At 41.4% G+C, this 25,986-nt stretch overlaps 1 protein-coding gene across 14 annotated transcripts in view; it reads left to right on the top strand.

Annotated features, from left to right (window-relative positions):
• The window catches only part of UNC5D (unc-5 netrin receptor D), a 566,092-nt gene that overhangs the window by 326,492 nt on the left and 213,614 nt on the right, over positions 1 to 25,986 (top strand). For all 14 annotated transcript variants that reach the window (XM_023252623.2, XM_023252628.2, XM_023252624.2 and 11 more), the window contains exon 3: positions 4,059 to 4,202. In XM_023252623.2, coding sequence (XP_023108391.1) covers positions 4,059 to 4,202 — 144 coding nt within the window. The remainder of the gene's footprint in view (positions 1 to 4,058; positions 4,203 to 25,986) is intronic.

The raw sequence follows: 25,986 nt of genomic DNA, 5'->3' as shown, positions 1-25,986 counted from the left end.
ATGGTTATAATTTACACAGTAATTTAAAGGGTTGGACTTTTCTGTGCTTATTAGAGTTACACAAGTCATCAGGTGCAGTGCTGCTCTTATTTATGAGATGTCACCTTCTGTGTGCCTGGGATTTTTGCTCCTCTGTAGTATTTCCCGTGAACAAGTTAGCTGCCGTCTCTCGAGGTGGGGAAGTAGATGGCCATCCCTGCAATGCTGTTGGATGAACTTCAGCAGAGGGGTGTGGGCAGTGGTTTCCTTAAATAGAGCTGCTTTCCCTGGATGTTTGGTCATGCTCACACGTGTGTGTGTGTGTGTGTGTGTGTGTGTGTGTGTGTGTGTGTGTGTGTATCACTAGACAGAGCTATAATGGAGATTTGAGAGAGAATATACTATTTAAAACTTTTTTATTCAATAGAATTATTTCTTGTTATGGTAGAGATAAGCATAATAGATCCACAATGGTCATGATTTTCCAAGAGGTCTCCTAGAGGGAATGATGTGACAAGACTGAAGACTTCATGTTAGAAGAAAGGTCTAATCCAGATAGTGTATTTGGCCAGACGGGGGTGGAGGTCATGTCACTTGTGGCCTTTTATTTTTATTTTTTTAATCTATTTATCTATTTTGAGAGAGAGAGAGAGAGAAACAGCATGCACGTGTAGGTGCAAGTGGAGGAGGGACAGAGAGAGGGAGGTAGAGAGAGAATCCCAAGCAGGCTCCATGCTATCAGTGCTGAGCCTGATGTGGCGCTTGATCTCACGGACCTTAAGATCATGACCTGAACCGACATCAAAAGTCAGATGCTTAACCTAGTAAGCCTCCCAGGCGCCCCACTTGTGGCCTTTGCGAGGAGCCTGCCACCCTGATGCAGCCTGCAGGAAAAATACACTGTGTTTGCAAATAGTTGGTTTATATTCGTTTGGCTGCTTCAATCTGATGGGAAAGCCCGTGTGAAGAATTTGTAACTGAGCTGTCCCAGTGTTGCAATTGTGACTTCAGCATTAGTCTGAAGGAAGGGTTGCAGACTTCTGGACACTGGGTAAGGTAAGGTCGGACCTTCATGGTGATGGTCCGCGGTCTATGGTTTATGCTTCCCCAAAACAGATATGCAGCTGCCTGTTCATGTGTCCACGTTTAGTTTCTGTATGGGATGCACTGACATGTTGGGGTCTTACTCACCCTGGAGGGATGTCCTGCCAGAGGGGGCTGCCTGATTCCTGGAGAGAGCAGATAACTTGCCTGTAAGAGTGCCTTTTATATGCAAACAAACTATCCAGAGCCCAGACCCTGAGCTACTACTTTTATTAAGCTCTTACACTTCAGGGGAATATTCACTTACGCTCATTTCAGGACCAGCTACCTGACAACTGGGGACAGCCATTATGTTCCTGAGCCCACTGAAATGATTCAAACTAGACAATTTTACACCTGTTTACCAGGTCCCGTGTCTTCCCATGGAAACCACAATAAAGGCTCTTGCCCCCATTTTCCTGTGCCCCTTCTGCCTCCTAGCTTCCCCAGGTGGCCCTGCATGGTGTAATTTGCCTCTTGTTTCTGGGGATTTGTGAGAGTAAATTGTTCCCCATCAGCTTGAACCCATTTCTGACCTCTCAAGCCTATAGAATGCTTCTCTGATGAGACCCCTGATTCCTAAATGGTAGGCATATTCTGTCTCCGCATGTCTCTGCACTGTGACAGAGTGTCTCTGACCTCTGGGTGCATTGATTTGATGTTCTGTCTCATCACTTTCACTATTCAAAGTAGGGTCATCCACCGTTTGCCTCAAATAAAAGAGAAAAATATAACACAAGCCCTCATCCCTGCAGGCTCGTTCCTTAGTTTTGTTTATTTCACATTGTTTTCGAATCCCCAGCATGGGCGGCCACACTCCGCTCTGCTTTCTGTCCTAACCATCCTGTTTTGTTCTCTGCTTCGTTTTTATTCTCCTTTTCTCTTCACCTCCCAACTCTGCCTCCTCCTCGCCCTCATCCTTCCACTCACACTTTTTGTTTCTTTAAGTGCGAAGACAGGGGCGCCTGGGTGGCGCAGTCGGTTAAGCGTCCGACTTCAGCCAGGTCACGATCTCGCGGTCCGTGAGTTCGAGCCCCGCGTCAGGCTCTGGGCTGATAGCTCAGAGCCTGGAGCCTGTTTCCGATTCTGTGTCTCCCTCTCTCTCTGCCCCTCCCCCGTTCATGCTCTGTCTCTCTCTGTCCCAAAAATAAATAAAAATGTTGAAAAAAAAAATTTAAGTGCGAAGACAAAAACACCACCATCAATAAAAACACCTGTAGGGCTTTTTTTTTCCTATTCCCTGTGGAACTCAGCTTTTGAGACCCTTACATCTCGGCGGCGGGGGGCGGGGGGAAGAGTGTACTTTTGCACTTGGCACAAACAGGGAAACATAGATTATCAACTGTCATCAAGATGATTTTCTATGTGTGATACCTTCTAAAATGTGAGGAAGTATAACTCCAATTGTACATGGTGATTTATGTGGTCATAAAACTCTCTCCATCACACGCCGTCAATAACATGTTATTGATTGGGTAGAAAGGAATGTCTCCCAAGCCTTGACTGATGGCACACCTCCGTTCTTGTTCTTTAAATCCTACCACCACCCAAGATAAAATCACATTCCACCTCCTCCATCAAGCGCCCCTGGTTCATTGGATTGTACTGATGATTCTGTCCCATGAATTCCTTTTGAATTTAAAGGAAAAAGCATAATTATGCACTTCTTGTTTCTTTAAATGTTCCCTGTGTTAGTCTTATTTCCATAATTAAGTATAAGTACCTAAAATACAGGGACAGAATTTTAATTTTTGACAAGGATGTGCACGTGGTGCTGGTTTTTCTGTAAGACAGATCTAGGTTCAGACCCCAGATCTTCCGTTAAGAGACTGTGTAACTGCGGACAAATGACTTCGTCTCTCTTAAGACGGTTCTTTTGTCTGCATGGTGGGGATGCCATAGTTCCTACCGCGTCAGTCTGTTGTGAAAATGTAGTGAGTGAGTAGGTTGAAGGCTTATATGATGCTAGTACATAAGTGCAATTCAATAGGCATGGTCTCTTTTTCTCCCACACTGCCTGTCCCAGAGAAAGGCACAGCCTCAGCATGTCCGGTGAACGGAGAGAGCTTGCTGACTGTCAGGGCTGCTGTCCTGCCCGTGATGATTGAACTGATATGGCTAGTGATGCGTGTCCCCTTTCATCCTTGGCACTCTATGCAAGGTGACTGTTCTTCCCAAAGAAAGAAAGGCCGATTGTCCTTGGCCAGGGGTTTGGAAGAAACTCACGCTCCCCAGTAAGAAGTACCAAGCACATTTTCTAACCCTTGGGAGGATGCAAAGCAATTAATAATGATAATAAATATTGAGAGGTGGCTGTCTTAGTTTTATCTTATTTTGCAGGGGTAGCCTTAGCTCCTCTTTCAATAAGAGCCTCTCCTTCCTTTACCTCCTCACACCATTGCTACAGTGGCCTTGATGGGCTCTCTCCTCAGGGCTTTGAGACCCACATAGTTCAAATTGCCTGCATTGTATTTGTTGTCTGAAGCCTTTGAAGCCGAGGCAGGGCCCTTCCCTGGTTTCCCGGCCTGCTCACACACATTCACCGTTCCCTCTTTCTCCTGAGCCACACTGCTAGATCCTTGCCCACTGCCATACCCAGGGATAGCGCCATTTAGAACCACCTGGAACTACATCTCTGTGGTCTGTGTGCTGAGGCCTCGTTAGCCTCTAGAATCCCAGCAGTTAATTGTGGTACTGCATTCCTCACCGTAGGCTTTACACCAAGCAAGACAAAGAAAAAGCATCAAGTCGAGTTACTGTGAAAATTATTGTATGGTATTGGAGCCACATTGGCTGGTAATACTTTGCACTCATTCTTTCTAGCTTACTCAGCTGTTGGAATTTAATTAGCAGCAATATATTATTGTCAGAGTAATTAAAACCTCGCCTTGATTAAAAACAGAATTGTTTAATTAACAAGAGAAGGTTTGGCTATCCTTAACTTTTGGTTTGAAAAATACAGCAGCCTCAGTTGATTTGCTCTGTCTCCCCATCAGGCTTGAAGGTCCGGGAGGTGTTTATCAACGTCACCAGGCAGCAGGTAGAGGACTTCCACGGGCCAGAGGACTACTGGTGCCAGTGCGTGGCATGGAGCCACCTGGGGACCTCCAAGAGCAGGAAGGCCTCCGTGCGCATAGCTTGTGAGTACATTCTGGGTGATGTTCTTGTCTGGTGCAAACACAGGCCAGAGTTCATCGGAGCTGAAGAGGGGGCTTTGGAGGGGCCAGGTGCTTCTGCAGAATATCGATCAGAGGACATCCAGGGGGCATCACAACTGTCTCTGTCTCTACCGAATTTACTCTTTAAAGTTGTGTTTTAAATGTTGAAAATTGCCTCTGGAGTACAATCCGCAAATCAGGTTGGCTCCGAGATTCTGCCGAGATTGTCAGCTCGCAGGTGTCTTGACAATGCCGGGGGTGGGGAGGGGAACTGTTCCTGAGAGAAAGAAACCCGTGTAAATGGGTTCTACTATTCGTTATCAATGACAAAGTTCAAGGGGGCATTGATGGGAAAAGGTGAGCAGTGACTATTTACTGCACTTTCCAGCAGATCTGCAAAAATACGACATTAGAGATTAAGGGATTTGTAATAGCCTGCTGTTCAGCCTCTTGCTTCTGTATCTTAAAACATGGAAATGGGCTTTAAAACTGCATTTGTTTGACCCATGTAGAACTCCAAAAAAGAAAAAGGGGGGTGGGGGAAGAAGAAGAAAATTGCTTTTCAGGAGAGTCCAAGATGTTTTTATCATATTTCAGCATCAATGTTTTCATCATCTCAAACAGACTTAGAAGGACAGAAACTTCCTTCCTCCTCCCTTAAAATGTCTTCATTCCCCTACCACCATTATCCCACCATGATGGGTCCCCATAAAATCTCTTTTGTGAGCCCAGGAGTGTAAAAGCTCCTCCAGAAAGAAATTGAGAGAAGGAGGACAGACTTGGTTATTGTTGTTTTATTCAAATGCTGCCTTTTGAGAGTGCCATAAAGAATACGGGACAAGGGGGATTTATTTGAGGACTCAAGGAATTCATAGCAGATGTCGATGGTTTTAGGGATTGAGAATAGGAATGAATTGCTATTTGCAGAGACATTTATGTTTCTTGGGAAATGAAATCTTCTTCTCAAAATACGCATTTCACCTTCACTCTCCTGGCAATTTGAGAGGCCCTCTCCTGCATGTTGACTGGGCCCTAGTGGGCCAAGGAGAAGAGGTCATTTTGTAAGCTGTGCTCTTTGATGTAAGAGCCATGGGAAACCGTTGTCCTGTAGTTATTTAGTTAATTTTAGCCAACAAATACTTTTTGACTCTAAAGTAGCAGGTCAGCTGACAGAGGGGATATGTTTGGTTTTACCTTAACACAACCAGCTCTGTGATCCCTGCACAGCTTCGGCTAGGCTAGTTGGCGCATTTGACCCTTGTCAGGGTCAAATTTACCAGTCTCTCTCTGGGAAAAAAAGAGAGAACAAGCAGCACAGGGATTTCAACATGGCCTTCCTCAATTTGTGGCTTTTCCACATCACTTTTCCTGTTCCTCCTCTTCCTCTATGTCTCTGAGGTCCAGGTGACCTATTCTGTGATTTATTATAAATAGCATCACACTGATCTGTCACCTCCAGTCTCTCTCACCTCCATACTTGCTCATTTAATTTCTGATTGTCACCTGCTTGCTAGAAAGCTCCGGGTTTTCCCCTGACTTACAAAGTTTAGCAAAGAATGGCTCCCAACTCACCTTTGTTCATTTCCCATAACCTTCAATCATGTGCGCTATATCCTTCCAAGCCGTTGGCTGTTCTGCAAATCACCATCGCTTCTCTGACATGTGCCTTTGCTCCTGCAGTTTCCGCTTTGACCATGTGGACCATGGTGGTTAAGACCCCAGGAGACACGGCAGCCTTGCTGGTTACTGGTTCCAGCTTTACTCCTTAGTTTTGTGATGGCGGACAGTTTACGCATCTCTCTGTGTCTTCATGTCTCCAGTGATGAAAGAGTGCCTACTTCATAGAATTATCGCAAGACTTACAGGGACTGATAACTAGAAAGTATTTCAGATTGTACCTGGCACCGAGTTAGGCTTATCAGTCATGAGCTATTTGAGCCTCCATAGAACCAGCATCACTCTTTCGGAGGCGTGTTAATACTTACTAAAACTAATTGCACTGAATTAAAATTGTAGCGCCTCAGTCAATTTTATGCAGATCATGGCTAATACAGTCTCTTAAAAATCCATGCTAGGGCAGCCCTAGGATCTAACTCTTCCAAGCATGATAGGATCAAAGGATGTTACAAATGGAGAAACCTTTTCCATCATTTCTTGACTTTTTTAGAGGCATCTGATACTTTTGTGGTAACAATTACACCAATCTCTTCAGGGTTCAAAACATCGTTTTGACATTCTTACATATGATATGCACATATGAATGTGATGAAGATGTGATTTTTAAGTAAAAAAAAATACCATTAAACCCTATATTATGCAATTAATGGTATCTCCTATATTTGTAACATATTTTTAGTTTCCTCCTATGTCGCAAGTGACAGATTTTTTAATTGATTTAAAATTATTTATGCAAGTCAAGACATGGTTCGTCATTAAATATTGCATTTGACTTGGGGACCAGTGTACATTAAAATGTAAATTGAAATTTAACTATGTTTAATGCCATTAAGCATCAAAAGTGGAGGGAAAAAACTGCCTTTAGGACCTTGCTTGAAATTCTTTTCATTTGCTTGTAGGAAAAGAAAAAAAAAAGCACTTTTTTTTTTAATAACTTTCATGTTTTGTTGAAATAAGATTTCTGGCTGCTATTTGCAAGTACTTCCCAGCAAATAACACATTGCACATGAGGATAGTCTTTATTCCCAATAAATGAAAAGCCAAATTGGATATAATTGTCACTATGTTTCTCCTTTTTGAGATTGGTTTTTGAAGTACTAAAGACATCTTAATGTGCTAAATAAGGATTTTGATAGATGAATGTAGCTTATGAATCTGATGACAATTGTCTTGAGGGGACTTTGCAAAATTAGTATCATTTTTATATTATTCATTAAATTATTGTAGTTCAACATCAGAGCTCCTTATGCTTCCTACATTTAGCCAGTGATGCATTAAGAATTTAACAATTTTGAAACCACAGCCAGCAGACCTTCCCTGGCAGCTGGCGCCTCCCACCAAGGGGTGTATGTATCCACTGCGGTGACTTGACATGATCGCACTAGGTAATCACTGGCATGATATCACCTCGACATCGTTCGACTTTAAAGGGAAACGGGATAGATACAAGTACTTTATTTATTTAACTCGTATTTTTCTTGACACGGCCCCACCCTCATTTTCGGTTAGATATGCAGATGCCTGGCTTCCACCCCAGGCCTGTTGGGTCAGATTCTGACCCATGACTCAGTAAGTCCGGTGCAAGGTCTGAGGTTCTATTATTTTCAAGAGCTCCTAGATGGCGCTGATGTTGCCAGCCGGTCTGTGGGCCGTCCATGGAGTAGCAAGACCATAAAAACAAACAAAGGAACAGAACCTTTATGACACACGATTTGGGAAATACTGATTTAACCCGTTCATCCAGCGTCATCATTTGATAGCTGAATAAATGATGTTCAGAAGGGTTAGGTGGCTTGGCCAAAGGTCACCCAGCAGATGGTGCTTTGCTACTAAACCTTGTTGACTCCTTTCTATCAACTGGAATTTGAGAACCATCCTAGCAAGAAAGGTTCACGTGCACGTAAGTTGTTTCCTTGAGGGAAGCAGTGATTGCTTTTCCATTCCGTTGCTGAGGAAATTCCTCCTCATGGTGAAGTTCCTGCATATGTTGAATATATTTCAGTGCATATAAGTTACATGCGTTGTACGTGTACATGAAGTCAAACGCATCACTGCCTTCGTGTCCAAAAACCAGTACAGGCTTTGTTTTAGTAACCAAAGTGCCTGTCATCTTAAACTATTGTCTTCTCCTTAATAATTCCACAGTGTGTCAGAGAGATGTTGGCCGCCTTCCAAATGCCCGGGGCTGGAAATAGCCGAGGCCCTGTCTCAAAAACGATTTTCTAAAGGTAAAAATAAATAAATAAAGCCAACCCACACGTACCCCCACCAGGTTGGCAGAAGCCCGTCTCCAGGGAGGGACTCCCACAGGCCTTCTCTCGTTTGTCTGATTCTATCCAGCTGGAGGTGGTCGGGCCGCTGTAGCATCTGTTGGTTCTGCTGCTGGACGGTTGTCAAAACCAGGAATATTCAATTATTCGGGGTTGTTTATTTTCATGTGTGAACATTTGGCTGCTTAGCTATTGCTTTTCTTTCCCGCTTTTCTCCCTCTTCTTCATCTGCTTACACAATGTTTTGCCTGTATCGTTAACCCTTGGTCGATCACTTGCTTCTTGACACTTGGGCCTTTTTTCCCAGTAGAAGAGCTGGGGCTGGAGAGATGGGAGCCTGTGCTTGTTAGAGTCACATAGCAAGTTGGCCGCTTAGAATGAAACACAGCAGGAAACCACTGTTTGCTCGATTTATTTTACTTCAGTTTTTCATTTTTTTTAATGTTTATTTATTTTTGAGGGAGAGCAAGAGAGAGAGCATGAGAGACAGATAGAGGGAGACACAAAGGAGGCTCCAGGCTCTGAGCTGTCAGCACAGAGCCTGACATAGGGCTCGAACTCCTGGACCGTGAGATCATGCATGACCTGAGCTGAAGTCGGACGCTCAACCCACTGAGCCACCCAGGCGCTCCTTTGTTGATTTTTTTTTAAAGAAAAGATCTATAAAGTATACAGCCTGAATATCATTTAAATAGGCTGCTTTTTTGAGGCACGCCTAAAATACCTATGCAGTTGTGCCAAGAATGAGTGAAGAGTTTAAAGGAGAACCTCATTTAAAAGCTATGAAATTCTCTACCTCATTTTCCAGGCACACATTAAAACAGTATTATTTTTATTTGTTTCTTTTTGGAGGGTAGTGATATCTTTTTGAAAACTATAGAAGAGAGACATCCAATTAAGCCTCCATTATGGATCTCAGCTTCATGGCTCTGATAAATAACTTCACCTGCTAAAAACTGCCGATGACCCCCTCCTGACAGCAAATTAAATAATAAGAATAAATGTAGGCACATCTGCCTGATATTCAAATGCAGCCTTAACCTACTTTTGTAGCTTTGTCTCCCACTACATCCCTGCAAGCGTGCTGAGATCCCACTACGGTAGCACAGCTTAGACTCTGGGACATGAGACTCACTTTTCCCCTCTGTGATGTGCTCATATTCTTTCTCTTCCCTGGAGCATATTCTCAGCCCCACTGTGCACCATCCTGCAGCTTCCCACCTAATTCCTACATCCGAGGCCCGTCTCGTATGCTGTCTCCTTTATGAAACCTAGTTGAACAAATCCCTTAATACTAATTGACCTCAGCAGCTGACACACCAACTGAGCCATCGACAAGATACCTCCCCTGTGGTATCTCTAGCTTCAAAACTGAAAAATCTAAATACCCACCTCTCTGAGTTCTCACAGCATTTATTTAGCACTTATCCCATGGCATTTATTATAATTTGCATAGAGTCACAGGTACTGTGAACTTGCTTGTGGATTTGTTCCCTTTCTTAGAATGTAATCTGATGTGAGATTCGACTGTATTACCCTCATTGTCTTGACCCCTGAGCCTACTGCAGAGACTTCTATATGACCCTTGTATTAGGAATGTTTTGTTTGAAAAGGCAACCTTATCAATGCCCGATATGATTCTCTGAAAGGGCATTTGTTAGTTATCTTGATTGGGCCATGGTGCCGACATGGTGTCTGGCTTCTTAGCAAATCTGTGGCTTACCGGGACGTTATTATAAGGATCATATTTGTCCTCCCTGCCTTGTTTACTCCTAATAATCTTCACTGCCATAAAGAGAGAGTCAAAAGGGATTTGGGAGCAGGTGAATCATTACAACCATACAACTCTGTGATACGCAGTATACGCTCTGAAGGAGACCTTGGCCGCCAGCTCCACCTGCTCTGTTCCCTTCCTCCCTTTCCAGAACATGGAATTTACTCACAGGTTATGGGGAAAACTTGTCAAGACCTCTCTGTACTTGGTGGCGATTGCACAAAACCCTGAAACCCTCCTTCCTTCCCCTCTTCGTGGAAGAATGTGGCCAAAGTGAAGAAAAGATATGATTTTACTCTGTCAATGGTCAGTCCTTTCCTTTAGACTGAAATTAATTTGCAGTTGACCCTTGAACAACATGGGAGTTAGGAGCGCTGACCTCCTCCCATGCAGTCAGAAATCCACCTTTGTAACGTTTGACTCCCAGTGACTTAACCGCTAATACCCTATTGTTGACTGGAAGCCTTACCTATAACACTACCGATTAACAAATATTTTGTATGCTATGTATATTATATACTGCATTCTCAAATAAAGCAAGCTAGAGAAAAGGAAATGCTATTAAGGAAATCCTAAAGAAGATGGGGCACCTGGGCGGCTCAGTCGATTAAATGTCTTTACTCTTGGTTTCCGCTCAGGTCATGATCTTACAGTTTGTGAGTTCAAGTCCCGCATCTGGCTCTGCACTGACAACGTGGAGCCTGCTTGGGGTTTTCTCTCTCCCCCTCCCATGCTCTCTCTCTTTCTCAAAATAAATTAATTTAAAAATCCAAAATCGTAAGGAAGAGAAAATACATGTTCATTACTGTCCAGTACGTGTAGAAAAAAATCCACACAGACGTGTACCTACACAGTTCAAACCTGTGTTGTCCAAGTATCAACCGTATGTGAAAATTACTGAAGGATATGAGAGCCTGGGCCTCTAGATGAAGCTGTGCACTGTGTAAGGGCATCTAGCTGTGGAAGGGAATGGGGAGGCTGAGAAGCATCCCACACGCCAGCAGCCAGGATGTGTACCTGGCACATGGTTGCAACCGCCTGAGGGAAGGGTCTGTTTTTCCTATGCACAGAGGTGGTATTTTCAAGCCTTGTGTTTGCGTGTGTCTGATTTACACGAAGGTGTCACATTGGCTTATAGCCACAGGACTAGGTACATAATTTGTGGTACCGAGTGCAAAATAACAACGTGGTGTCCCTTGTTCAAAAATTAAGAATTTGAGGCCATCGAGCAGTCGAGCATGGGGCCCTGGGGAAGCCCACTGGTCCCATGCCCGTGAAGCTGGATGTCAGTGGCAGTGATGCGATGGTTCAGGAAATCACCTCCTACGAGGAAACATCATAGGGTCTGAGTTTTAAAATGCATGTTTGGGGTCAAGCTGGTAACTAGATATACCCATTGGCACATTATTCTTTTGGCCACGTTCTCCTGTAAACTGTGCCTAGCTAGGCAAGCAAGGGGTGCATGCCTGTTGGCGATTCTCTAGAAGGAATAACTGCATGACGTGAGCAGGTGAAATACACACTAATAGAGGTTTTAATTTTTTTTTTAATTTTGACATAATTTCAGACTTCAGAAAAGTTGCAGTGTGTAGTACAAAGAATTCCCCTAAGTCTTCTACGGAGAATCATCAAATGTTGCTTTGGAGTTCTCTTTCTGTGTTGATAATATGCTTTCGTATATAGACTATTGTGTTTTGTTTTCTGACACATTTAAGATTAAATTGCAGACAGGATGCCCCCTTTCCCTTAAATACTTAATTGTGTATGCTTTTTAAAGAACAAGGGTATTTTTTGACATAACTAGTAGTATAATTATGAAGAAATTAACACTGATACAATACTATTATCTAGTCCTGAGACCTTATTCGTATTTCACCCATGGTTCAGTAATCTCCTTTGTTACAATAACAACAAAAATTCTAGATCATGGGTTACATTCAGCTGAGAGGTCACTTTAGTTTTCTTTAATCCGGGTAATTTCTCAGTCCTCTTTTGTCTTTCATGACATTGAGTTTTTGAAGTGTAAATGTCACTTATTTTGTACAATGTCCTTTAATTTGAACATGTAAAAGGAAACAGCAGCCACCAAAAAAGGACTCCCATTGGTCACATCTGGGACAATTTGAGTATCAAAATGATTGAGAGTGATGGATTATAACTCAGTAAATAAGAACCCAGAAATCCCTACTGGTATTTTGAAAAACATGACTGAATGAACATATAAATAATGGAGGGCAAAGGGAGAGCCCTCCCTCATGGTAGAGTAAATGGATCAGTGTGAAAGGAATGATGGAAATGGAAAATCATAGTGGCACCATTAGAATATTAGAATATTAATTGATTCAGACAAGTATCACGGATGCTTAAACTAGAGGGTAAATGTTTCAGGAGTAACAGGATGTTTGTATATCCTCAAAGTATCTCTCCACAAGATACTTCTTAATAATTACCAACGGGAAATGAGTAGCTTTGCAGTGGAAAATCCAGCCCTATACCATCTTAATCAAGTGATCAGTGTTGATGACAGCAATGGGACCTGTCGGCAGTGTATGTCTCCAAATGTGATGGACAGAGCGGACTGAATCACTTAGTGATGTTTCTTCCAAAAATGTCTGATCTATATTTAACCGGAGGGAAACGTTGGACAAACCTAAATTGAGGAACGTTTTACATAATAGGTCATTTTTAACTTCACATGTCTCTCAAAATGCCAGCCCTGTGTGTAAAACCGCAGGGATGTTCTGGGGATACAAGAAACTTGAAGATAGACATGCTACATCTTTCTGTAGCATCAGTTATCATTCCCCTTTTAGGTCAGTCAAGTATAAACATGGATACAAGGGGTAGAAGGCAATATGTCCTTAAATTGTGAAAATGCAACTTCATTCTTCAAAGCCACTTTGTGTGGGACGCCTGAGTGGCTTAGTTGGTTAAATGTCCGACTCTTGATTTCGGCTCAGGTCGATCTCATGGGTTTGTGCGTATGAGCTCCTCATCGGGCTCTGCACTGACAGAGAGGAGCCTACTTGGCTGGGATTCTCCCTCTCTCTCTCTGCCCCTCCCCACCTCTTCTCTTTCAAAAACAAAACAAAACAAAACAAAACAAATTTGTGCATGTCAGGTCTTCTTAGGCTCCACCCATAAATGCTGTAGAGATAGGAATTTGTTCTCTTCTGCCAGCAGGGGGCACTTCAGTAGAAAGTGTGAGAAATACTGTACAATAAGAGATTGTGATTCTATGAACAGAGTAGAATGATTTGTATGGAATTGATATAAATTGTGCTACTTTTGCTTCACGTGTGCACAATTGAAAACACCCACCTTAAAAATGGGTATTGCCAGTTAGCAGCACTTTGCTTTACAACATACCGCACTGTGGATGATGGGGTGGGGGAAACCCTCCCCAAATAATATTCCTTCATGCTGCTTATTGCCAACCATTATTTGACCAAGAAGAATTTGAAAAAAAGAAAAAAAAACAGCCTCCACCTTTTTGGGAAATAAAGGCTTGATTCAGTCTGCTGCTCTTGTAATTAATAAACCTTAAACTTCCAAGAAAATGGCCGTGTCTATAAACACTTCAGTAAAAGTTTATCAGGGAAGAGGATATAGGTTTTATTTCATCCCTTATTTTCTCTACTAAAGAAACCTTCTGACAGAGAAGCAAAACAGAAATAAAACTTTGTTAAATCTTTGAGGACTCTGAACTTAGTGATAGTATTCTTAAATTAGTTTTGCATCTGTCTACCAGAATAAGAACATTCCAGAAATTTGATAAGTAGCAAAGGAATGCTTAGATGAGGCAGTGTTAGCTATCTATGCGTAATTAAGTATCTACCATGTTCTAGATAGCACAACCATAAATAAAATTCTATCCCTTCCCTTGAAGAGTTTACAGTCTAGTGATGGGCCATACTTAAAAACAAGTATTTTTAGTGGTTCATGGCCCGTGGCAAACTCCACATGTTTTAGGAGCCCATAGGAGGGACAATTTGCTGCTTGTCAAGATCTATGATATACTTCCTCAGTTAATATCTGAGCTAATTCCCAAGGAAGAAGGAGCATTAATAATTAAAAAAAAAAAAAACAGATTTCAGGCTAAAGACAGAGCTTGGGTAAAAGCACGGAAGGTGGAACAGTAGGAACTACCACATGGGAAACAAGGAGGTGCAGCTACCAGCTAGAAGTAGAGAGATCACATTATGGAGGGTGTTTGAATTCTCTGCTGGGTTTACATTCATCCAGGATGTGGTCTGGTGCCATCGAAGTGTCATAAGAAGGACAGTGATGTGGCTTTATTTTCTAAATCCCCTGCCATCCCATTCACTAGAGACAGAGTTAAGGGGGACAAGATCAGAGCAGCAGTCCAGGAGTGAAATTATGTAAATGGTTAAGGGATGAACAGAGGAAGAGCCATGAAGAAGACTGAAGATGGGAAAGAAAAGTTGAAGAGGCCCAGGAATGTGCAAGAGGGGGTGCAGACTTGTATGAAGGAATAAATGGTCCTCAGTGTCCATGCCATCCAAAGATCAAGTGAGTGGGCTTAGTGAGATTTGAGAACATAAAGGTTTCTGTGGATCTGGGCAAAGCAGTGTAATGAGAGGAGGGGTTAGAAGATCATAGTGGATCTAAGAATCCATAGGAGCTGAGAAAGCAGAGGCAGTATGAACATCCCATTCCCAAAATTTGACCAAAGAGAAAAGCTAGAGAAAGAGCTAGAGTTAACCATTTGAAGACTAGACTGCAATTTAATACAAGCATGAATACTAACAATTGTTATTTCTTTACCGTGATAATCACCTCCCTCCTTCTAGTCTTAACATCTTAAAACCCATTCTCCACACTGAAGCCAGAATGGTTATTTAAAAAAAAAAAAAATACAAGGGTGCCTGGATGGCTCAGTGGTTTAAAGCATCTGACTCTTGGTTTCAGCTCAGGTCGCGATCTCACTGCTCGTGAGTTCAAGCCCCAAGTCAGGCTCTGTACTGGCAGTACTGAGCCTGCTTAGGATTTGCTCTTTCTGTCTCTCTGTCCCTCCCCTGCTTGCACTGTCTCTGTCTCTCTCAAAATAATTAAATAAACTTTAAAAAAAAAAAAGTACAACCCAGATCATGTCGTTCCCTTGGCCATACTTCTCCCACTGGCTCCATGGGAATTAACCGGCTCCTCTTACTTACCCTTATGCCACAATGCTTTCTTTCACTGTCCCAAACACTGTGACTATGTTTCTTCTTCAAATATCCATGATTGTCCCTATTTCATAGCCTTTTGCCATTCGCTTTCCCTGGAAAACTCCCCCAGACCTCCAGGGGGCCAGCTCTTTCATGTCAACTTTAGTCCCTCCACATTTTTTGTTAGGCCTCTTTATAAAACTTAGTCTAAAACATGGATTTTGCTACCAAAAAAGTGAACAATTTGTGCTGACGTGGCATCTTAGATCCTTCCTGTTCTGGCAAGATTGATTTAAGGGAAAGCAAAATACAGTGTTCCTTTCTTCCACTCAGTTGCTATATGGGGCCAAGCAGAAGACAGGGATACTAGATGTTTGTGGTATATTCCAGTGTTTATGTGCTTCAGACACTGGCCACACCCTGTCCTGATCGACCTTCCCAGCCTCGGGGAGACCTGGAGTGGGAGAAGAATCGAAAAAGCTAACATTGCAGGTTAAAAAAATGTATTCTTCTCACTGTTAGGTTGGCTTTTTCTTTTTGACTCTCTTCCCCCTCCTTTTATTCCCCACCCCCATCTCAGCAGTACTAGTACTGAATTGTAATGAGATGGTGAGTATTGAAAGCTTAAGGTTACTTTTGGGTCATTTCTTTTTAACCTCATTGCTCATTCACATCCTTCTAATCTGTGGAGGGTTGCAGGGCACTGAGAAAGTCAGGAATGATTCCTCATGTTTTTGTTGTTCTTAAAACTCTGTCTGATCAACCATGGAGTTCGTTTTGCATTAGCTATAAGTGAACACTGGTGCGGCTTTGTGGGGCGGAGCGGTGTGGGGGTGTGTGGCTAAGCGACATCGTGGACAGGGAATCCGGACAGTAGAAAGATGAGCAGTGGGACCTTTCATTACACTTCTTCAGAGCTGGGCATCCTAGTCTTGTCAATGATTCCTGGGACTGCACTATTTTTTTTTTCCTCCATCAAAAGGACTTTGATTCAGTGTCTTTCTGTGTTCATCTAAGACTCAGTGTCCCCATTCGCACAGCAAGTAGAGCAGTCATACTCTCAAACCCATAAGATATGGAGCTTTATAGGTGTGTTGTCCCTAGAGCATTCAGTGGAACATGATATAAAGATATAATGTGTGATTTATTAGCTTTATTTTAATTTAGTATTTTAAAAACAAGGGAGCACAGAGTGTCTATATTTTCACCTAATAACTTTTCCCTATTGAAGATTGTTAAGATCTGCTATTTAGGTCAAACTTCAGCCATCCTTTACATACTGATACAGCCAAATCAATATAATTGATACACAGAAGGTGCCTTTACAGGAACTTGGAGTCAAAGCCAACCTCAGAAAGCCTTCTATAGGCATGGTCCCTTGTATGGAGTCCTACCCATAGTCCTTTGCTGTGGGAAGCAGTGTTGGTCAGCCTGGGTGGCCATGCTGTGTACCTGTCACGTCCATGGGACCAAGAATGTACACCTGAGTTTGCTGCATAGGAGTAAATCCAGTCTGAGAGACCCTCTTAAGAAGGATTAAAGTGATTATGTACTTCTAGATTCTTGCTTTTCTGTGTATGACTTGATCCTGAAGAAGAATCGGTTGTTGGCAGAGGCAACAGAAGAGGGCAAAGAAGCATGTTGTGGTGACCCTGAGACATGAGAAGTCATGAGTGGGTGCAAGCAACAGAGAAGTAGGGGCCATTAAGACAATAGACAGGAAGCAATTGATTAGGAGGGGCAGAAGTGACAGGCTGTCTGTGTGCTAGGAGGACTATGCAGTCACCCAGTTAGTAGAATAACACTGGATCTCCACGTCCTCTTGCTGGGCTTTGTTAGGGTCTCTTTAAGACCTACTTGTCTGTGATGCTTACTCTTTCTCTCAAGCCTAGTCTATGGTCTTTCTTGGTTTCCAGTCAGCCCTGGACTCAAAATTAACATTCTTGTCCTTCTAATTTTCAATAAATACTCAATTTTTGATGGAATCTGAATGAATTTTGCTTCCTTGTAAACAAAAGAGGCCAAATGCAATGGAATGTATTGCATTGGGAATAGCTCAATAGAGAGCAAGTTAAATTAGTGCTCAAAGCATTTTGTAAAATCACAGCTGCTTCACTCCACCATAATGTGTCTCTCTTGCTGAACGCTGCCTTCGCAACACCACTATTTGCCTGACAGACTGTGCCACTTGGTGTGCAAGGGGTCGTGACACACAGTACTACTTATAAAGTGATTTATGGATAAAAGCAATTGGACATCAGAGGGATTGCAGAGCACAGGGGATCTAGCAAAGCCCCAGAGTTCTTCCGTGGCCCTGAAAAACAGCCTTGAGGAGTCTCTGTGTGACAGGATCCCTGGCATCAGTCAAGTGCCTTACTGTCCCAATCAAGAGAGCCTGCTCGTTGCTTGGCACCGGGATGGGATCAGGGACAATGCAGAGAGGCCCATGGGACTCAACTATGGCCAGAGGGGTCACCCCTTTGCTATTGCTGCAAGCTTTCACTCGCCAGGAGGTAAACCTACAGTATTCAACAATTTTAGGAAAGAGAAACGCACATGTGGAATTGGGCTTTGGTGCCAGTTGTCCCGCGAGGAGACATGGCGAAATCAGAACTAAAAGATCCAGAGCAAAGACATGAAGTGAAAGATAGGAACAGCCTGGCATCAGTATGGATCGGTGGTCAAGAAATGTGCAGAGTTCATTGATCTCAGCAAGGCAGAGGGCTTAAGACAGGCTGGCAAGGAAAGCCCATACAGAGGAAGGAAATGACCTGACAGGAAGCCTTTTATATACTTCCTCTGGGAACTAGAGTTGGTAGCTGACTTCTCAGGCCATAAGCATCTAGGGCTGGAGGACTGAGGCAGAACCAAATGGGGGCACGGGGCCTTGACTTTCATTTTGCTGGCATCCATCTGTTCTGCACTTGGACCAGCTTTTTTATTCCAACAAATGATCTGTATTTGGCTAAGTTACAAATTCCTTTTATGGGTGACAAACAGGATTTGCTGTTCGTTCAGAAAAGTATGGGTGGGAAAGATTGAGAGCTGATTTGCATACTGGTGTTGCTGGACACTAATGGGACATCGTACTGTCCTCCTGAAGTCTTAACAAATGACTAGGACTATGACTATTAAAAAAATGACTATGATTTTTCAATGCCTGATTTGGTTTGAATGAGTAAATTATTTTTATTTCATTGCATTAACTGCCAGAACATTGAATGAGCCGATAACTCCCTGGTGTTGCTGAGCCGCAAAGAACTATTATTCGGAATTGAATTTTTATTGATTTTCTTGTGCTACAATGACTTTTCTAACATAGTAGCATGAAAGGAAAATGAGAAAAAGGCCAAGTAGGGCATAGGGTGAGGAAGGGGAGGCTGCCACTTCCCATGGCCTCACCCCGATGGACTACTTTATTGGCAGGCACCGCTGACTCGGGGTGATCTTGTTGCCGATGAGATGATTTACAGGTTAGCCAAGCACCTGGCGTCATCACCTTGCCCTCCTCTTCCCTTCTGCTGTCTTTGTTTCCAGTCGCTTTGGGCCTTGTTGGCATTCTGCTGTAGACACGAACAGGGCGGTGGGGTGAAGGAGGAGCAGAAGTAGAGAGAGTAATGTTCCACACCGGTCAGTGCTGATGTTTGTTAGCACCTTAACACGTGCACACATGGGCGCACACACGGGCAGCATGAGTCAGTGTTACTTTAGCATCATTATAGTACCTTCATCTCTTCGTGGTTTTGCTTTTTCTAGTTATCTTGACTCCTGGAGACCTAGTTGTATATTAAGTTTATAATAGTCATTCACGTGAGTTGAAATGGAAATGTGTTCACTCATTCAACAAATATTTATTGATGGCTCCTGTGTAGTCCAGACACTAGAGGCAAGGCGGTGAACAAAACAAATAAAAATGTTGTCCTTGTGCACAGATTCCTATGAGTAAAATTAATATTTTAGAATTCACAAAAGATTGAAAAATAACAGTCCTTTTGGTCTCCTTTAAAAAAAAAAAAAGCTTATTTTGAGAGAGAGTGCAAGTGGGGGAGGGGCACAGAGAGAGAGGGAGAGGGAGAATCCTGAGCTGATTCTGCACTGCCAGAGCAGAGTCTGATGCGGGGCTCGAACCCACGAAGCCATGAGATCATGACCTGAGCTGAAACCAAGAGTTGGTTGCTTAACCGACTAAGCCACCTAGGTGCCCCACTTCCTTTTTTAACAGACATGATAGGAGTGAAACTTGCTACAATAAATGGAAACAAAATGGACTTCTTCCCTGGTTTCTGATCTAGTTTAGAGAATCTTGACAACTCCTAGGAAAGAGTGGCTTTTTTTGGACATTATTTTTTCTGGCTATAAAAATAATCCATGCTCATTATGGAAAGTTTAGAAAATGCAGAAACAAATGAAGTAGAGAATTAGTATACCCATATTCACCCTGTAGCAAGTCTTTGAAATGTTGAGTTTCTCCTCTGTAGGGCTTTTCCTATGGCATATATAGTAATCCCACACCAGTTGCTATTTTAGAATTTTAAAACCTTCAGTCTTGATGTGTATGTATGCAGTTTGGTTCAGTTCCCTTATACAAAGTAATGTGAAAATTATTATTTCTCTTCTTCCCAGAGACCCATGTGAGCATGATTGTAAGTGAGATCAGAAGGTGGAAATCTATTTATATTCCACCCTCTCAATATATATGAATAGAAGACCAAGTCTAATAAAAGAGTGTCCTTATGTGATGTGATAACTTCTGGAAAGAGAGGTAGCTAGGCAGGCATTTTGCAAGAGATTTGCAGGAAAGAAACAAGAGCATATGTATGCAAGAAGAATGTTCTAAGCCAGCAAAGCCCGATTGGAATAGTAAAAGTGGTACAGTGTGTATTATGTAGGCTGTGTGAGGCTCTGTCTCTGTTTAGACCTATAACTTTTCTGAGGAACTTTCCTGGAATCACTCGATTAAGTTGGGTCCCACTGTGATAGATTTTTACTGAACTTACTACTTCTCTATCTCGTCACTCATGAATACACATTTTTGATGTTTGTTTATTCATTTAGAGAGAGAGCGCACAAGCACGGGAGGGGCAGAGAGAGAGGGAGAGAGAGAGATTCGAAGGAAGCTCCACGCTGCTGGCAGAGAGCCTGGCGTGGAGCTCAAACTCAGGAATGGTGAGGTCATGACCTGAGCCAAAATCAAGAGTCGGATGCTCAACCGACTTAGCCATCCAGGTGCCCCCATTAATCTTAATCTCTTGTTTAATGTCTGTTCTTCCTGTTAGCATGTATGCTGTGGGAGTATTGGGATGGTCTGTGTGAGGTTCACTAATGCACTCCACTGCCCATGGTCAACAGCATGAGTGAATGAAGGAAGCTGTTGCAAATAAACTGAAAACCTGAAGGCAAAGTAGGAGAAGGCCTGCCGACCAAAGCAGGTTTTTAATGCAGATGTACCTACTTTTATTTGGAAGTAGATGCATTCTATAAAAAAATGTATTACATTTTGAGGAGGCCAGTTCTCACATATTAGAAAATATATATAAACGATAGACACCATTCGCCCCATGCTCTTTTATCTTATGTAGCAATTTATTCAAACATTTACATGCAATGTAAATATTCTTTGAGCTTTATAACGCCTGTGTAGTATTCCATTATAGGAACGCACCAAAAGATATTAGCCATTCTTATATTATTGGACATTTAGATTGTTAGCAACTGTTCAGCATTATAAGTGGAGAATTGAGCAATGTCACCCTTCCACATTTTTCTAGGTAGCTGTGTAATCGTTTTTTTAGAAAATTTTAGAAATAGGTTGCTTGAATTATATAAATGAATCCTTTTAAATAATAACTTTATTGAGATATAATCCATAATACCCTGCAGCCAATGCATGTATACAATTTAATAGGTCTTTTAAAATTTTATTTATTTATTCATTCATTCATTCATTCATTCATTCATTCATTCATTCATAGAGATAGGGAGCATAAGCAGGGGGAGAGGGGCAGAGTGAATGAGAGAGAGAATCTTAAGCAGGTTCCATGCTCAGCGTGGAGCCCAACACAGGGCTTGATTCCACCACCGTGGGATCGTGACTTGAGCCGAAATCAATATTCAGATCTTCAACCGAGTCACACAGGCGCCCCTACAATTTGCTAGTTTTTAGTACATTCTCAGAGTTGTGCAACCATGTTCAGAGTCTATTTTAGAACACTTCTGTCATGCCGAAAAGTAAAACCGTTCCCATTAGCCGTAACATTCCCCTCGCCCCTTGCCCTGACACCTGCAGTGCTTGGCCATCATGAATCTTTCTGGCTGTATGGATTTGCCTCTTCAGGACATTTCATATATGTCGGATCATACAATATGTAGTCTTTTGTGTCTGGCCTCTTTTACTGAGCATATTCCTTTCAAAATTCCTCTGTTGCAGAAAGTACTCCAGTATTTTATTTCTTTGTATTGTCAAATAATATCCCACAGTATGGGATTATTGTCAAATAATATCCCACATGTTGTGCATTTATTCATTAGAAAGTGAACATATAAATGAACTGTTAAAGTAATTTTGACACATCCTCTAGCTTGCCCTTCATGTTGACCCGTTTTCACACTACCTAGCTGTGTTTAAGACTATCTAGTTTTCCATCCTCTTTCCAACACTGGGAATTAGTACTTAAAGAAACTAATAAAACCAAGCCTCTTTGGAAAAGTAAAGAGACATATTGATGCTTTTTAAATGGGCATTTCTTTCATGATTAGGGATATTGGCCTTATGATTATCTCTATTAGTTGTTTCTCTCTTATGAATGTTGCCTGAATGCCCCTTTGCCATTTTGTTTTAGGGTATTTATCTTTTTTGTTTGTTGTAATAGTGCCGTTTGTGTATTAAGGCTGTCCAGCCTCTGCCTATAATGTTGCTTGTAATGTTTGAGATTGAGGTCATTTTTTTTCCTTCCAGGATTTTATTTAAATTCAAGTTTGTTAGCATATAGTGTAGTATTGGTTTTAGGAGTAGAATTTGGGGATTCATCATTTCCATATAACACCCCGTGTTCATCACAACAAGTGACCTCCTTAATGCCCATCACTCATTTAGCCCCATTCCTTGCCCTCCTCCCCTCCAGCAACCCTCAGTTTGTTTTCTCTGGTTAATAGTCTCTTATGGTTTGCCTCCCTCTCTGTTTTTATCTTATTTGATTTTCCTTTCCTTCTCCTATGTTCATCTGTTTTGTTTCTTAAATTCCATATGAGTGAAATCGTGTGATAGTTGTGTGTCTCTGTTACTTCACGTAGCATGATACTGTCTATCCATCCACATCTTTGCAGATGGAAAGATTTCATTCTTTTCGATGGCTGAGTAATATTCAATTGTGTGTGTCTGTGTGTGTGTGCATATGTATGTATACATACCACACCTTCTTTGTCCATTCGTCAGTCGATGGACATTTGGGTTCTTTCCATTATTTGGCTATGTTGATAGGGCTGCTATAAACTTTGGGGTGCACGTGCCCCTTCAAGATTGAAACGGTTTTTAGTTTGACATGTCTACCAAACATTATCTACCAATCATTTCCTTAAGGATTCTTCTTTTAATTTTTTTTAGAAGGGCTTTCCCTATCCTAAGATCCAAATAAGTATCTTGTGACTGCTATGGTTTTATCATATATTAATTTATACTTTTCATTTGAGAGTCTTTGAAAAATTTTCCAGTTTATAATTAATATGTATATCTGATTTATGAAAAAGCCTCCTCCTTTTAATCATTGCAGCCTTATAATAGGATTTAGTAATTGTGACCTTTATTAAGCTGTGTTATGTACCCGGTGCTCTTAAGACGATTTTACACGTATTAGCATTTAATGCCCACAAAAACTATATGTGATGAAAATTATTATCCACATTTGGCAGATGAGGAACCTGAGGCAAAGAGAGATAAAAATACTTACCAAATCAAGGTTCTAGTAGGTGGCAGACCCAGAATTCAAATGGATGCTCAGTCTCCAGCCCCACCTTCTTCAAAAGTGTGCAGTCTTACTAATCGAGTTCTAGGACAAATGACCTAGGAGTTTAAATCCTTATCGTTACTTAACATGCATGCTTATGAGGTGTTATGCATTTCTTTTTCCAGAGTTTTTGGATAATTACACGAATATTCCTTGCTATATCATAAAAAAATTAGATTTGAACATTTTCAAGTGTGTTTTATTGCCCACTGCCAAATGTTTTGAAACCACAACTTCCAAATACTTACTAATTCATTACTTTGAGCCTCATTTTTAAAAAAGGTAATTGTTTTTTCAGGAAGGGGGTGCAGCTGATTAAAATCTCTCGTCTCTGCCGTGTCTGAGACTGTATTTTTGTTAGTTTGCTCGTGTATAATAACTTGTTTGGGAAGAAAAATTTGGTACCTGTGCTCTTTTGTTTTTTCTTTTCCTCAAAAATAAAAACATAGGGGTGCCTGGGTGGCTCAGTTGGTTAAGCATCCGACTTCGGCTCAGGTCATGATCTCATGGTTTGTGGGTTTGAGCCCCACATCGGGCTCTGTGGTGACAGCTCAGAGCCTGGATCCTGGTTCAGATTCTGTGTCTCCCTCTTTCTCTGCCCCTCTCTGACTCATGCTCTGTCTCTCTCTCTCTCTCAAAAATAAATAATAAACATTAAAAAAAATAAATAGGTATGATTAATTATACCCTGGTATATGCTAATATAGGAAAAAGTTCTAATCCTAGCCTGATTTTTGTTTCATTGTCAATCACTTCTTTTAAAAAAAAAATATTTATGTAGCTTTATTGAGATATACCTAACCAATAACCTTGTGTAACTTACAATTTGCCATGATTTGGTATCCGTTTTTGTTGTGGAATGATTATCACAGTAAGGTTAGTCAACACATCCATCACCTCACATAGCTACATTTTTTTTCTTTTTTTTTTAAATTTAGTCTCTCAGTAACTTTTAGGTAAACAGCACAATATTGTCAACTATATTCATCATGCTGTATGTTAGGTCCGTGGAACTTACTCATGTTTTCACTGGAAGTTGTACCTTTTGACCTCCATCCTTTCCCTCACTTGCCAGCTCCTGGCAACCACTAGTCTTCTCCTCGTTTGGGAGTTCAGCTTTTTTGTATTCTATATATAAGTGAGATCATACAGTATTTGTCTGACTTACTTCATTTAGCGTAATGCCCTCAAAGTCCCATCTGTGTTGTCTCAAATGGCAGGGTTTTGTTCTTTATTTTTATTTTATTTTTTAAATGTTTGTTTGAGAGAGAGAGGGAGAAAGAGAGCATGAGCAGGGGAGGGGCAGAGAGAGGGAGAGAGAGAGACAATCCTCGGCAGGCTCCATGCTGTGAGCACAGAGCCCAATGCAGGGCTTGATCTCATGGTTGGTGAGAACTTGAGCTGAACCAAAATCAACAGTCAGATGCTTAACTGATTGAGCTACCTGGGTGCCCCTGGTTTTTTGTTTTTGTTTTTTAAGCTGAATAACACTCCATTTTGTGTGTGTGTATGTGTGTGCACATACATGTCTATATAAACACACATGCACACACACACACCCCCACTCCATCCATTCATGCGTTGATGTACACTTAGGTTGTTTTCATGTTTTTCTGAATAATGTTGCAGTGAGCATAGGATATAGACACCTTTTTGAGATGGTGATTTTATTTCTTTAGGAATGGGTTTGCTGCATCTTATGGTAGTTCTGTATTTAATCTGGGGTGGGGGGAGGAGTCTTCATATTGTTTTTCATAGTGGCTCCTCCAGTTTACTGCCCCTAGACCAGTACACAATGCTTCCCTTTTCTCCACATTGTCATCCACATTTATCTCTTGTCTTTTTGATGATAGCAATTCTAACACGAGCAAGGTGGTATCTCACTGTGGGTTTGATTTGCATTTATCTGATGATTAATGATGTTGAGCACCTTTTCAAGTACATAGTGGACATTTGTGTGTTGTCTTTGGAATAACGTTTATCTGGGTCCTTTCCCCATTTTTTTTAATGGATTGTTTGTTCTTTTGCTGTTGAGTTGAATGAATTCTTTGGATATTTTGAAGATTAGCCCCTTAGTAAAAATATGGTTTGCAAATACTTCCTCCCATTCCATAAGTTGCCTTTCACTTTGTTGATCATTTCTTCTGCTGCACAAGAACTTTTTGACATAGTCCTAATTGTTTATTTTTGCTTTTGTTACTTGTGTTTTTTGTTGTCATGTACAAAAAGTTGTTGTCAAGGCCAGTGTCAAGAAGCTTTTTCCCTAGAGTTTCTTTTGGTCGTTTTATGGTTTCAGGTCATACAATTAGGTCTTTAATACATTTTGAGTTAATTTTTGTGTTACAAGTTAGGGGTCCAATTTAATTCTTTTGCAAGTGATTATCCAGTTTTCCCACCACCATTTATTGAAGAGATACCCTTTCCTCATTTAGAATAATCGTATCCCTGTCAAATATTAGATATCTGTATATGTGAGGTTTTATTTCTGGGGTCTCCATTCTGCCCCACTGATCCATGTGTCTGTTTCTATGCTGATACTGTATTGTTTTGGTTACTGTAGCTGTGTAGTGTAGTTTGAAATCAGGAAGTATGATGCCTCTAGCTTTGTTCTTTTTTTTTTTTTATTTCAAGGTTGCTTTGGGCCTTCAAGGTCTTTTGTGGTTCCCTGTGAATTATAGGATTGTGTTTTCTATTTCATTAAATAATGCCACTGGAATTTGTATAGAGATTGCATTGAATCCATTGATGACTTTGGATAGTATAGATATTTTAACAATATTAATTATTCTAGTCCATGAAATTGTTAGTTACATCAGTTTGTTTACTCCTGAGATACTTATAAAATTATTATGTTTCTAATTTTCTTTATTTTGT

This window comes from Felis catus, chromosome B1 (assembly GCF_018350175.1).
Source record: "Felis catus isolate Fca126 chromosome B1, F.catus_Fca126_mat1.0, whole genome shotgun sequence".
NCBI lineage: Eukaryota > Metazoa > Chordata > Mammalia > Carnivora > Felidae > Felis > Felis catus.
Note: the sequence above shows the minus strand (reverse complement) of the source record. Positions and strands in the feature narration are given on the sequence as shown.